At 41.2% G+C, this 14,845-nt stretch overlaps 1 protein-coding gene across 1 annotated transcript in view; it reads left to right on the forward strand.

Moving 5' to 3' along the window:
• SRGAP1 (SLIT-ROBO Rho GTPase activating protein 1) overlaps nt 1–14,845 on the forward strand; it is a 548,065-nt gene that overhangs the window by 510,352 nt on the left and 22,868 nt on the right. Inside the window, exons 17-18 of the mRNA XM_078676051.1 lie at nt 2,968–3,192; nt 6,690–6,769. Coding sequence (XP_078532177.1) covers nt 2,968–3,192; nt 6,690–6,769 — 305 coding nt within the window. The remainder of the gene's footprint in view (nt 1–2,967; nt 3,193–6,689; nt 6,770–14,845) is intronic.

A 14,845-nucleotide genomic window follows, 5' to 3' on the forward strand; every position in this document is an offset into this window, starting at 1 on the left:
GGCCCTGTTTAACAATGAACCATTGGGTTTAAACTTTAACTGGGCCAGCTGAAAGTAATTAACAAGGTCTGTTGTGAATGCAGCCAGTACCACAAATGGCAGGCAGGGAGGGCGGACGGTAAGCAGTGACAGAACAGCGGTAGGGTCCTGATGCGAGGAGTCACGTGGCCAGGAGGGGGGAGGGAAAGAGTTGAGCAGAGCAGTCAGTGGCAGTCTGCCTATGGTCACTCTGTCAGTATAACGCATGACTTTTATAAACTACATTTTAAATATTGTAGGGCTTCAAAGCACCTGCCACAGAGATCGTTTCGAACAGAGCCGGGTATAAAGTTGGTAAACTTGCTCCGTTGGTTATTGCATATGTGCCCATTATCTGATCATGGGTCTGAAGCACAATAAAATACCTTTTAGGGTTAATGTGCCTGCTGCAGAGCTTTGTGTGTAACATGGCGGTCACAGATCTGTTTTCTGTGTAAGGGAGATTAATAGATTAATACAGTTACGGCTTGTGTAACCTACAGGTCACCAATTACAATCGGGGCCTAGTGAGTGCGCCTTCTGCAAGCAGCAGCACCTACCCTGCAGATGCAAAGAATACATTTGAATCCTTCCTGGTTTCTGCTCAATCACTCATTATTTTTCAAGTTCATAAAATAGGTTATAATGGATTTACTATTAAAAGCTGAAATCACAATGTGATATGTATTGTGCATGTTTTAAATAGTGATTATTAGCGTAATTACACACAAATACGGCTCTGCCTCCCACACTGCACACACAAGAACTTGAGAAAGTCAAAGCCACTTTCAAGTTTTAGTTAATCTGATGACAAATTGCAACACAGGGGCTCTAAGCAGACCCCAATAGTTGAGGAGGGTCCCAAACCCTTCCGGGGCCCCCATTCTGACCAATGCCAATAAATATATGTTATATATGTGAGACTCTGGCCCTTCGCATTGTACAGAGCGGCCACGTCATTAATTGTAGCAACATTGCTTTTGAAACTATTGTGGTGGTTTTTGTATTTTGGAATGTTATTTTGATAAAGTTACAACATTTGAATTGAGCAAGAAAAGGAGTTTTCCGTATGTTAAGTGTTTTGTTTACATGTGTGAACTAACGTTGAGTATGATGTGGTATAAATAGAAGTAATAGAAACAAAGGTCGACGTGTTTTTAAAGACACTGTTCTTTGAGGAGAGTATTGGGCAACCCCGAGGGTTCAGGGCATACACAGAAAGACTCTGAGAGGCAATGTAGGCATTTGAACAAGGTACATGGCATAAGTGCCTAGCAAAGGCGATGTTAAGCAAGAGGAGGTCTTGAGTTTTCTTGATCCTTTATTTCAATAGTTTAAGATTCCAAAAGACAAGTACAGCCAAATAAATACATGGCATCTTTGCGTACCTTAGGTAACAGATACAAGGTAGGGATAGTAGGTGTATCGTTCTTCAAAAATCATAATTCATCCAAACTAAGTAGTTGTTCATGCCATGTTAGTAGTCTCTCCTTATAATTGGATATAACATTATGTACATATTCTCTGTCAGTTTTGGTGTAACATGTATTGTTTCTCACTTGTCTTAGTCCTCCCCTAACATAATATTCGCTTTCCATTATAACTATATTACCTCCCTTGTCAGAGGGTTTTATTACTCTAGTCTGATCTCTCTGTAAATTTGTTAAGATATTCCACTGTGGTTTACTCAGGTTATTATGTTTCTGGGGTTCTTTGCTCCGTTTTAAGATCTCATTGGCAACCAGATATACATTTATATATAACTTACGGTATGCCAGTAAAACTGAATGTGGCTCAATAACGTGCCATTTAGGCAGTAGCGGCTCGCAGGCAATGAGGGTGGAGGGGCAGCTGTATATTGGGGTCGGCCGGGGGGAGTGTGGAACAAAATAAAATTTTTAAAAACACCACTTACCTCCTTCACCGTCCGGGTTTTTCCTCTTTTTCTCTGGGAGTCCTGGAACCAGGAAGCACTGAGGCTTCCCACAGCCAACCACAATGCTGCAATCCGGCGTTATGATGGCTTCCCTAAGCCAATCACAATGCTTAAATGCAGCACTGTGATTGGTTTGAGCGCCGTAGATCAGATGGGGACTGGGGACCTTTGCATGTTCCCCACTATGCTGTGTAATGCAGCCTGGTGGGGAAGATACAAAGTGTGCATGACTGCTTGGCTGGGCCAACATGGCCTGTCAAACAGTCATGCACACTTGGAGTGTGCAAACCACTCCCATCCCCGCCCTAACCCAGCCCCGAACCGGAGAAAAATATGTTATCATTTTATTTTTCCTGCTCAAAGAGCAGTGAGGCGACGCTTCTCCGCCTTAGAGGAGGAATCACCGCTGAATTTAGAACAACTTTACAAGCAATAACATATTTGTTGCTAAAGTGCATTCCATGTTATCGCTACAGTACAGTTGAACCGGCATGAGAAAAACAGTTTACTGCCTTACAGATTGCATGTCCCAATGATCATATCCGCTCATATTGCAACCAGAATAGCATCACCAGTGTTGGGCTACGAAGCAGTCCCTTTTTTTGGGAAGCATTGCTGCAGCTCAGTAGATATTGTCAGTGGGATTGACTTCCAAAGTAGTTGTGGCACCCAATAAATCCCGCCTGTTTATGCCAATGTTGGTAGTATTTAGGGAGTGCACATCTGCCTTGAGTGGAGAGAAATTGGCAGTGCCACCTCTGCGTCATGGCTGGTTTCTAAGGACTCAGGATGCCATGTCTTCTCTAGTCTGTATATGTTTTTAAGGTGAGTCAGTTTTGGAAAATTGAGTAAGTTATGTTGCAGAGAACGAGTCACTCTTTGTATCAGAGTTTGATAGTCATTTATGAGTGCATCTTGACTTGTGCTTACACTTTGCTGACCAAGATCTCACCCAATAGAAATGTTCATATTAACTGTTTTTTTTAAATAATTTCTTTCCTTCCTTCAATCAGTCTTTCGCAATACAGTGATGAGAACATGATGGACCCTTACAACTTAGCTATATGCTTCGGGCCAACGCTGATGCCCGTTCCAGACATACAAGATCAGGTCTCATGCCAGGCTCATGTCAATGAAATTGTCAAAACAATCATCATCCACAACGAGAACATCTTTCCGGATGCCAAGGAGCTTGAGGGCCCGGTGTATGAGAAATGTATGGCGGGTGATGACTACTGGTAAGCTCTTTCACAATGTCCATGCATCTTAATATACTATCTGGTTATTCTGGATTACAAAGATAACATGATTCACAGGGACATGTATGATCTTGAAATGGAAAGTAGCAAGCAGGCTATGAACATATGCGTTCCCTCTAAAAGCTTGGCTCCCTGGGGGCTTGCGAAGCCCATAGCATTGAGAGAGCCTGCATTATTCCAGGTGAGGTGATAAACAGCTCTCTTAAATAGAACAGCTTTTTGAGTCATGTAATTATTTTTAGAACAGTTGTACGTGTGATGCTTAAAAAAGCACCATCTGTTCAGCACACTTGGTAAATGATTGATGAGTATGAATCGAGCCTTGGATATTTCCTCCGTACATTCACTCCAAGGTAGAGTGGGCGCGCATAAGTAAATGGTATTCCCTAAGTGCAACAGAATGAATGTGAAGAACGAAGTTGCCATACAGGATATTTATAAAAAGCAGGAGTAGTTGTTAGGCCAACAGTGCATGACAAAGTACAGCATGTTCACTGTATCGAAACAAACCTCAAGCAGTCGAGGCATCCCTGTGGGCGTAAACAAGCTTGCAGACCCGCTGAGAGGATATGAAGTCAATTTCTGCATAATCTGCAGCTAGTCTGCAAATGCCAGAGATTGTGGTAAAAGGGTAATTTGCATGGGGCACTGGAGGTGCATGTATGTTATGTTTTTAAATCACAGAAGCATAGACTTTCATGTTACTTAAAAACCTCGAGTCTCTCTCTTTTTCTCTGTCTCACTGGTGCTCTCTCTCTCCATCCCATCACTTCTCACACATATGTTTCATTCGTTATATAGTGCTACTCACACCAGTGTAGGGTGTCAGAGCACTTTACATCACACACCCATTATACAGGGACTATGAATCCTACGTGTATAAATCAGAATATAGGAAATGTTACATAAGACACAGAGGACTACAAGTTGTAAGAGTCAAATGTTATCCATTCTGGTATGCAGTATATTTTAAGGGTGCTTGGTCTAGAGAAGTACAAACTCAGGATTTAAAATGAAACACAATGGTTGGGGTGGGCTTTACTAATAAGAATGTATTTCTACCCAAACAAACCATTTCTAGCAACATTAGGAAAATTAAAGCTGGGGGAAAAATCATAACATTCTAACCTGTACCATTCAGTTTGCATCCATCTCTTTGATGACAGCTCAGAGCTCACCGTGCTATATTAGGATTGTGAGTTATGAACTGCAGGTAACAAAAGGATCTCTGTGACTAAAGTTGTAACCCTCTGAGCTATCCACATAAAATACAATTCTGTGATCTACATGGTACATGATCTTTACAGCAGCCACAATAACGCTCTGTGCTTCTTTCATCTCTCTCCAGCAAGTATATTATTCACCAGTTATCTTGACATTTTTATTGTTGCCTGAAAATTGGTGGGCTCAAGGAACTCTGCAGTGGTCTCGTTCAAACAAATAAGATATATCAAAACACCGCACCCTGAGCTTGATGCCCAGTGCTGTATCACTGGTTGCACTGCCATAAAGCTGGCCCTTTTAGGTTGCCTAATCTTGGTGGCAAATAACAGATAAAGATGTGGAGGAGCTTCAAGGACCTAACACTGCAAACTGAGGTCAGGCTTCTTAACACAATCGTTAAAACAGTCCTTCTATAAGGAGCAGAAACTTGGAGGGCAACAGTGACCACCACCAACAAAGCTCAGACCTTTATCGATACCTGTTTGAGTAAAAAAATCCTCTAAATCCTCTGGCCAAACACCATCTGTAACAACAACCTATGGCAGCAGGCTTTCCCAATCACTGCTCATGAAGAAAGCATTAAAAGAAGCTGGGGCTGGATAGGTCATCCCCTCTGTAAGTCCGCATCAAATGCCACCGGGCATGTCCAGACCTGGAATCCTCAAGGGAAAAGGAAAAGAGGAAGGCCAAGAAACACCTGGCGCCGAGGCTTCAAGGCTGATTGCAAAGAGATGGGTTACACCTGGAGTCAGACTGAACGAAAAGTTTAGGACAGAGATGGCTGGAGAGTCCTGGTTGATGGCCTATACCCCAGGAGAGATAGGCATGAGTGAGTATATATGGTGATGAAACTAGCTGACGGGAGGATCGGAAACCCAGTGAAAGAACCCCAATAATTCACATTCTCCATCGAAGGGCTTATGCATTTTCTTTTGGGTTCTTTAGATATGGATACAAAAGAAAGGGTGTGTGTCTGTGCCCTTCAAATGGTTTTCAGTGTTCTGCTTGACATGCAGTGTTCTGCTGGAAGATGTCCGACTCCTGTGCTTTTATATCCCTCTATTGGGAGCAGTGTGAGCGATGATACTCGATCGGACGGTGTCCATGTGTTTATTTTCCATTGCAATATATTGGGTCAAAAGACTATTTTAGGAACATGATAGTAGGAAACTCTACTTTATATACAAAAAATTAGCAAGATTAATGATGCGCCGTCCAGTAATGACTCCATTGACCTCTGTTAGTAGATTTTACTCACACTGGGTTCTGAGTGTATTTTTCATGCCGGTTTCCTTGAGTGTGCACATGTTCTGATTCTTGAGTCCCTCCATATGTTTGCAGTACTACATTTGTAAATGAAAGTTTGCCATGCCCGAAGCTCCTGCTCAGACGTCCACCATATGCAATTAAATGTCAGCTTCTTTTATACATTTCTAGGCACTTCCTGTGCCTTTTTCTGACTGTTGCATGTTCCTGCTTTCTCCCTTTGTGACAGATTTTCCATCTTTGTCTCCCTCTGTCTTCCTGATGTATGTTGTTCTCCATCCTGTTCTAGCAAAATATTTGCAAATAATTCACAGTGAGGGGAAAACTTTGTGGCGTCTGGATAGACTAACACGTCCTTCATATCACTAGAAAACAAGCATTTGCTAAGAAATAGGTCTTGCATTTACGAGAGGTTGAGCTATTGGCATTGTAAATGACAATGCCTTTTATTTATGAGTAATTTTTAAACCATAAATAAAAGGCATTGTCTGTTTGGTGCCCGTGCTGTAAAGATTTTTTTTATAGCGTCACATGCAGGACAAAGGTATTTGAGAAAATAGCTCTCGGAGGCTGTAATTAAAGCCTGCAGAGTTAACAACACACGTAACGGGGTGTCCTCATGGGAGGTTACAAAATGAGCCAAGGTGGTACTAGTAAGCCTATTGACCAATTAAAAGCCACAGTTTACAGTGGGCATTGACCCAAGCCAATGAAAAATATGGGCGGAGAGTGGACAGAGCTTAAAAGTCCATTCCTGAATACAGCATGCATCGCAGAACAGCGCATTCGCTGCCCAGGCGTGACCTAAAAAAACTTGTTTTTGTTAGTTTGCAAGTTAATATTCTGTCAGTGCGTGAGTTTGTAATGGTAGAAGGCTAGTCTTTTGCATTAATGCTGTCTTGGCGAGATAGTTCCACCTTTTGTTGTAACTTAAAACGAACATACATGATCATGATTTCTTACTAAAAGATATTTCTTGTTTGCAGCGACAGCCCCTACAGTGAGCACGGTACATTGGACGAGGTGGACCAGGAAGGTGGCACTGAGACGCACACCAGTGAAGATGGTATGTTCCTTTCAAGGAATGCTTGTCCAGGCTTCAGTGTTACTTGCAATGTTTCTGATGTACGGGATCAAACATGTCTCAGATCTCGAATGTTCCCATATCAAGTGGGTGTAAGAATTACATTTAATCTTGCTTTTTGCACACTCATACTTTTTAAAGTTTTTGTTTCCACAATTATAAATGCTGTCCTACAAGCACTAGTCCACACAAAACAGAAGGGCAAAAATCTACTTACGCCTGACTTGGAGCATATTGAGTTCCCTGGTGATCTTTGTTGAAATTTGACTCCTTGCAAAGGGGTTGATCAGATGGCCGAGCAACTCAAGTGTTCTTTGATGACATTTTTTTCTTACTTGCAGTTTGTCAGTACGAAATACCCAGAAGGGCCAACTCAGTCCTTACTCACTTACTCACACATTTTAGTACCCTTGAACGAGGAGCAGTTACACGTTATATTTAAGCTCCTAAAAACAGCAAAAAATGCAGCATTAACTGCAAATTATTATTGTTGTTATCTACAGCCTCTGTTGCAAGATGTTGTACACAACACAGGATCTGAAACCCATGTAATCATGTAATGACTGCTCTGACGTCAAAGCAATGAAAAACGAGTTTCTATAATTAGGGCAGTGAACCTAATTCTGCGAACTGTCATGGACTGGCTCATCTCCCTGTGTCTCTTGAATCTCTGCAGACCCCAGTGGGCGGAAACATAGAGCGGCCTCTGCTACCAAAAACACTGCTCCTCAGCCGCTGCCACCTCATCATTGGCTCTCCTCCCTTGCATTGAGAGCAGAGGGCATTGTAGGTGGGTTAGGGCAGGATGCTAGTTTTAAAAAAAAAAATATTCGGACGTGGTGATGGCAGGTATTGCCAAGGGTGGGGGAGGAGGGTGGCTGGATCAGGATTTAAAAAAAATATTTGCATGGAGGTGAAGAAGCTGGTGAGAGGGTGGCAAATACTTGAATCTTGGTGTGACCGTGTTAACTGTATCTATACACACACACACTATTTTTTATATTATATTGATATAGTTTCAGACTATACGAGGAATATTCCATTGGGGTTTGTGGTGTTTTGAATTAATGTTGTTGAATTGTGAATTGTTGTAGTGGCATGCCAGCACTTGAGGTCATGTGAAAAGTAAGTATCAGAATCCCCCTATCCCCCACCCCCTCCCCCTTCCAGGTCACCTGCTCATTTGTCCATATTTATGGTGGTGATGGTAAGTCCATGGGTCTGCATACTTTTGCCTACCTACTCCATCTTCAATGGAGGAACTTTCCTTACGGGAAAAGTGGGTATTGATTAGCTCTGATAACTCTAATTTTCCTTCAACGTATAAAGTACATATCCTGCCCATAAAAGTTAATAGGCGGAAAACATTGCGAGTGGGACACGTTAATATACCACACACTAAGATTTTCAAATTCATTATATACTAAATTAAACACTTAGTATGTGATGTGTAAATGGTACTCTTTATCCTTAGAGGTAAAATGCTTGTTACACATATCCAGTGTGTTAATCCACAGCTTCTGTTGAGTAAATGCTGCACCCTGCAATATAGCGGGCTTGCTTCTTGACAGAGTGAATTTGGCATGAAGTGGGCATGACAACTGACGTACACCATGTGACAGGAGGTACCTGCAGCAGAGTATTGGTTTGAAACTCCTAACTCAAACAAAAAGCCAAAGTTTATACGTTGGTGTCATTTTTAGGAGAAATTTAGCCATTTGAGGGTTTTGACTACTTTCTGGTTTTGTTACAGGCTTTGGGCTCAGAGTGTGGTGTTTATGGTGCTCTAGACATCTGCACACTTTACTTGGCAGATCCAAGCATTGAAATTGTTAGTTTTGCTGCACCCTGTGGGTTGCGTTTCAAGGCCGTTGTTGTCCTACCAGGCTTTGCATTCTAAGCAACACATTTGTAAATGTTGAATGTTGTACAGTGTGCTGTTTGCATAGGCTGTGTAAGATGTTCTGAATGAGTTGCCGGATCATGTATTGGCCAAATATTAGCTCGCTTGCTTGGTTTTGTGCAGTGTAATGTTGGATTGTACTTTTCGGAGCTGAAATAAAAGTGATTCATAAGTTAGAAACTTCAGTATTTGGGGTACAGACTAATAATATGAGGGAACAGATAAATAGGATTTGATTTTTAGGGGCATTCTCTATTAGGTGCATCTCTGCCTGATCTCCTTTTAATCACAGATAGTTTAACCTCCGAGAGTCTACCCACATCTTGTGCTGCAAAAGGCAATCTAAAATGATGCACTTGGATTAGCCAGATGTTTGTTTTAGGGAGATACCTGCTCCTTCATGCAATCTGCAGGTGATTTGGGTTTTTTGTGCCTTCATTTGAAATTGTAGGTTTGGTTAATCAAATATGGCAGCTTGAGAAAGCGCGAGAGGAGCTTTGGAAGTCATAAATGCTGCGGATGTAGGAGGACTAGGGTGCGAGTGCAATCCAGTGATCAGCCGGCCAGAGTCAGTACCACTCTTTGCTTCATCTTCTGCTCTCAGTAGGAGGGAGTGCCCTGAAGACCATCACAGTAGATCCAGCTCCTCAAATGGATCTAAAGCCAGTCTGTTGATCATGGAGTATTTTGTTAGTTACCTGGTGTTGCAGTTGTTTGAATAGCATGTCTTTCAACATCTTGCTAATGAATGGGAGAATTTAGGCTATCATACTGTTGTCTCTTTTTTATGTGAGCTTCTATTAAGGGGTGGGCGGCATGCTCCTATTGGTTAGACTAACAGGTTCATTGTGTACTTCACTGCTTTTGTCACCAGGAATCTTGCTGGACTTCGGATAGCCTTCTACGTTTATGGAAAAGTCACAGCATTTGTCATTTTGATCAAGCTCTCAATGCATGTGGCGTGGGATTTTGTAAATCTCAGGAGTGAAAAGCGAAGGGATTAGAGGCAAGAAGGACTAGTCATAATATTGATTCTGAATTTCGCTATCTTAGATTGATAGAAGAGTTTGGTCATATGTCCAGAGGGCTTTTTTATCCAAACTTAATTTTGGATTGGAAGAGCATGCTCAAAATATCCAATAGTTGTTTTTATAGAGTTGAAATGGTTTTTGGGGACTTGAGAGACAGCCCCCCGACATTTTTTAAAACTACCATTTTGTTTACTGTTCTCTGTGAATCTAGAATCGATTTTATCTTACTACTGTGCTATCAATGTCTCTGGCATGAGTAAACAAACCAGTTACAGTTACTGTTGATTGTCTTTGTTTCTGTTTTAGGAGGGTTGCCAGTGTCTTTCTTGGGTTGGATGCCACTGCATATTGTTTAAGACTTTTTCAGCCATTCTGTGAGTGTCCCTTTTGCTTACGTGTGATGATAGGAGAGGGTAGGTGGATTGGTGATATTGCTTAAAGGTGGTTCTGAAGTCATTGGTGTGGTATGTATCCCAATGAACATTTGGTGTGTCGATATAAAATGACTAGGGAGCGGTGAGTATACATTTTGTACTATCTTTAGTTTCTCAAAATCTAGTTTGTCGGAAAATATCAAGTGTAATGTGTCTAGAAATGTGCTTAGGAACAGTTGTGTGATATTTTTAGTGAGTAGTGTAGTGTTCTTATGTAAGATCCGTTATAATGCTTTGTTGTGGGTCTGAACCGCAATCCGAAACCTGAATTCTCCAGTAAGGGCATGGATTTGGCGGTAAATGTCCAAAAGCTTGAGTATGTCAGTCACTTAAAGAAACTTGAGGTGGCCCCCCTGCAAAGTACATTGGGGGCCCCCCTCCGGACTCACATAGGAGCACTCGGGCAAGGGTACAGTGATGAGGGGGCCACCTTGAACTCTGGGACACCGCACTACGGGGGGCTTTGTTATGCCACTGGTTCTCCAGGGATTGTGTGTTGTATCTTGGAAAATGGTGTGAAATCACCATCACAAACAGTTTTATTTTGTTTACCATGCATTGGGTAGTGTGCGTGAGAATCTTTAAGAAATAGTAACTTCAGATAGCAAGTGAAAGATGGCTGATGAGGTCAACTAAATCTGAAGATAGCATAGACAGTGCCTCAAGTCTGTTGAGTTGAAGAATTTGACAGCTTATGCAAGGTGCATATTGCTTTACAGGTAATACAAGAATCCGATCTAACATAGTTTTGGGTCACACATCAAAGTTACTTCATCATTAATCTCTTCTCTTTCACATTTCTGTATCCAGTTAAAACAGCTTGTGTGGGAGCTGCAAAGGACCAGCTCTGCACCGTGTGTCCATGTCAGAGAAAGATGGTGTCACATCTGCATTCGTATTGATTCACGTTGCCTTTTCAGCAGCACACAAGTATGAAAATAGCTGTATTGATTGACAATAGTGGCTCCCAAGGGGGAGGAGGAGGAGAAATGAAAAGAGATTAAATTAGCTGAGGTTTGAGTGCTGTGATTGTTGATTCGTTATTCTGTAATTTATTGTATTGGATTGTAGTTCTCAGGTTTCCCAGTATATTAGCTAAAAGCCCCTGAACACCTTCAGCGGCTTCAGGTTTTGACATCAATGGCCAGTGCCACCATCTGTAAGATCTTTATCTAAGAAGATAGCTTGACTAGACAGATATGTTGTACAGTACATTTCAGCACCCTGCCGTCTACGCTGTGAGATACACGGAGAAGTGCATGTATGGTAGAGGGATGATAGTGATAATTTCATCAAAGATGTACGAGATTTTATATATGTAATGTCATGTCAATCCGTGATGCGAGTTCAATGTAGACGGTGGATAAGAGTGCTATGTGCAATCTATCCTGCTTATTCATGTTTAGATGCATGGGTCAGGATGGCATAGTCGGCCAGTTATTAGTCTTGTTTCGAGTGGTGATGTACGACTGATGCATGCTGCTTTTTTAGTTGATCACTGGACACATGGTTTAAATATTCAGGTCGGCTCTCATGCAGTGTGGTGCTCACCATATGATTACGTACTGAACATAATATATGAAATAGAGTAAAACCGGGATGGCAAGAACTGGGACTGGTGGAATGTTGGATCAGTTTTAGTTATAGAACGGAAACCTCCTTCACAGCATACAGTGTGTGATGGGGAGCAATGAATAAAGAAAGGGCTCAATGGCAAGTACCTTTCTTTTCTGTACATAAGCTACATACAGTACAGTACAGCACGAGATCCTATTGAGAAGACTCAATGATTCAATGCAAGTGTCCAGCGTGGCCTTAAAATGGACCCACTTCTTTCTTCTTAACCAAAGATGACAAGTACATATTGGAGTAGTGCAAGGCTTTGTTTAAATGACAAACAAAATGGACTGAAAACCTCTGCAATGTCATTGATGCTGTCTGGGCGGAGGAGCACTTAAAAAGACAAACCTCCATGGAGATCTATGGAGAAGAGAAGACCCGTTGAGCCGCAAAGGGGAAATGTCATGAAAGCCAGTGAATAAGCAAAATATGCTTTTTAATACAATCTAAACACATTCTCACCGACAGTTCAAACATAAAGAAGACAATGATTTCTGGAAACAAGATTTGACAAGAAGGCAGGTTCCATTGTTAGACTTTTGTAAAATGCATTTTGAGTTTCACCTCTGGCTTCACATCTAAAGAGCTGGCTATTTAAAATAGTTTAAACCAGTCACCGGATTACAAGTTGGAATTTGATGTTTTTCCCTTATTTTAGATTGCATTGTGAACCAGCTGTTCTCTCTGCTGTGAACCTACAACTCAGAGTGTATGGGGACGGGTATAATGCATGTCCTTGTGGAGAAGGCCACCCCCTATACCTCAGGTGCCCCAATGCAGCCCAAGTGTCAGATGCGTGAATCTAAGGGGCCCCTCATAATATTCTGCAGGGAAGACCCATCATTTTACGTTACGCCAAGGCATATAAGTATGTGCTTATAAATTGGCTGATTCACAAATATGTTTTCAACTTACTTTTGATGTGCACACTCACAACTTGAGAAAAATGTGTACATGTTGCCCATGCCCTAATTCAGAAATGTACAACGCACAGCTTACTGGCAATCCTGCCTCAACAGTTATAAATAAATTGTTTTCACCAACGTTTTCAAATTTTCAAACATAAGGTATTTTACATATTTATTTGCAATTCTTCACATAAATTCTTAAGCCATAATAACTCAATGTATCTGCATGAAACATACGTTACATGTGAAATCAAAAAATCAAATCAATACATTGCAAGTGAAAGATATTGATCAAATCAAAACAACCCAATGCATTTCGGGTTCAACAGAACCCTTCTTCAGGGGTTATAGTTAGGCTTCTATGTTCAAGTTCTCTGGGCTGGTTCAGGTCATGAACCTACAACAAAAGTATTGATAAGTTTCGCACATTAATGACTTCCTAGGGTTTGCATTTTCTCATAATATCAAGATATCAGTGTAAAATCTAAAAAAGCCAAAGGGTCCAAGAACCAAGAAGAAGTTGAAAGCTGAATATCAGCCATGCCGTGATTCACACATCTAGTATAAATGTGAAGTAAAAGAATTCCAAACCATAGTGAATATTATATATAAATGTCGTGCTTAAAAGTGTAAATGTGCTCTGAAAGCTGTATCATAACAAGTACCTCCACAGTTTTGCCATGGAAAAATGCTGTAAAAATGCTGTAAAAAAACAAACACACCTAATTGTAAAACTGCACTGTGGTGAACCCCATTATCTAATGTATATGAAATAATATGCCTACCATGTCTGATATATTCAGAAGGAGTCTGCTAAATTGTGTGGTACTCCAAGTCTAGATATTCTGTAGTCCGTCTCTCTAAAAGAAATAGCCAAAGTCTCCGGTGTAACAACTATCATTACAAAAGAATCACAACCTCTCATCATCGGGAAACCCATTCCCTTCTTACCTGTTATAATTCGACAGGTAAACTATCCACGTAGACTGTTCCTGATTCAAAAAGCTTCCACACGGGAGAAATCCCTAAACAGAACGAGAACACTATTAGAAATGAGTGCGTTTTGAGCCTCTGTTCGTAATTATAAAACCCATAGCGTTTGGGACAATACCTTAACTTCAAACGAATCCTACTTCCAGCAGTGCTGTCGCTGACTTCACCATTAATCCACAAGTTGAAAGACTCGGTCAAATTCCGCGAGTCTTTCCCGATACTTAACGTGAAGTAAATCATGTATCAACATAGAAAAAGGACTACCCGTAAAACCGCAACCTGCTCCAAAATGGCGGTTCTGTTAATCTCCTCAGTACAGGGTTCTAGACTACCCTCGCCGGCTGTAAGTGCCACAAAAAGCGATGTAAATAGGTGAAAGTAAATAAATAATAGACACAGACTGAAATGAAATAAATTAAGAGATTAAATTAGGAAGAAACAGAATGAGATAGGTGAGTGAAATGCGCATGCAGTAATAACTAATGCGTGAAGAGATAACACTTCAACTCAATTAGATAAGGAAATGCAATATAACCCTGTACAATCTAATGGAAATTTATAGAAAGCATAGTAATTCATAATGGTCATTAAGACCCCCCGGGGTTGTGGTCCCCAATTTTTTGATCCATTCTGTCTCTTTGCGTGCTAGTGTGGTATTCATGTCCATGCCTGAGTGTGGTGTAATATGTTCTAAGATGGTAAACCGTAGCTGAGGAATGGTGTGTGTGGCATTAACCCAATGTGCAGATAATGAAGAATTCATGTTTTTATTCCTGATCCGACTTTTATGCTCTATAATCCTTGTTTTAATTTTTCTGCTGGTCCTGCCAATGTAAACTAGGCCACAAGGGCATTTGATTGCGTAAATTACATTCTCTGTTGTGCAGTCAGATGTGTGTTTTAAGGATATAGATTTTCCTGTCTTGGGGTGTTGAAACTCATGGCCAGTGATAACATTTCCACACTGACCGCAGTTGTGACATTTTCTCATGCCTTTAAAGGATTTGGTGCCTTGTTGTATTTCAGATCCCTTCAAAATGTCTCGTAAATTTTGAGCACGAGTGTGCGCAAACAATGGTGGTTGCATGAAGATGTTCTGAAAGTCTGACTCGTTTTCTATAAGTTCCCATCTTTTCCGTATTATGGACTTGATCTTAGGAGCCTGAGTT

The sequence above is a fragment of the Lissotriton helveticus genome, chromosome 1_1 (genome assembly GCF_964261635.1).
Source record: "Lissotriton helveticus chromosome 1_1, aLisHel1.1, whole genome shotgun sequence".
Lineage (NCBI taxonomy): Eukaryota > Metazoa > Chordata > Amphibia > Caudata > Salamandridae > Lissotriton > Lissotriton helveticus.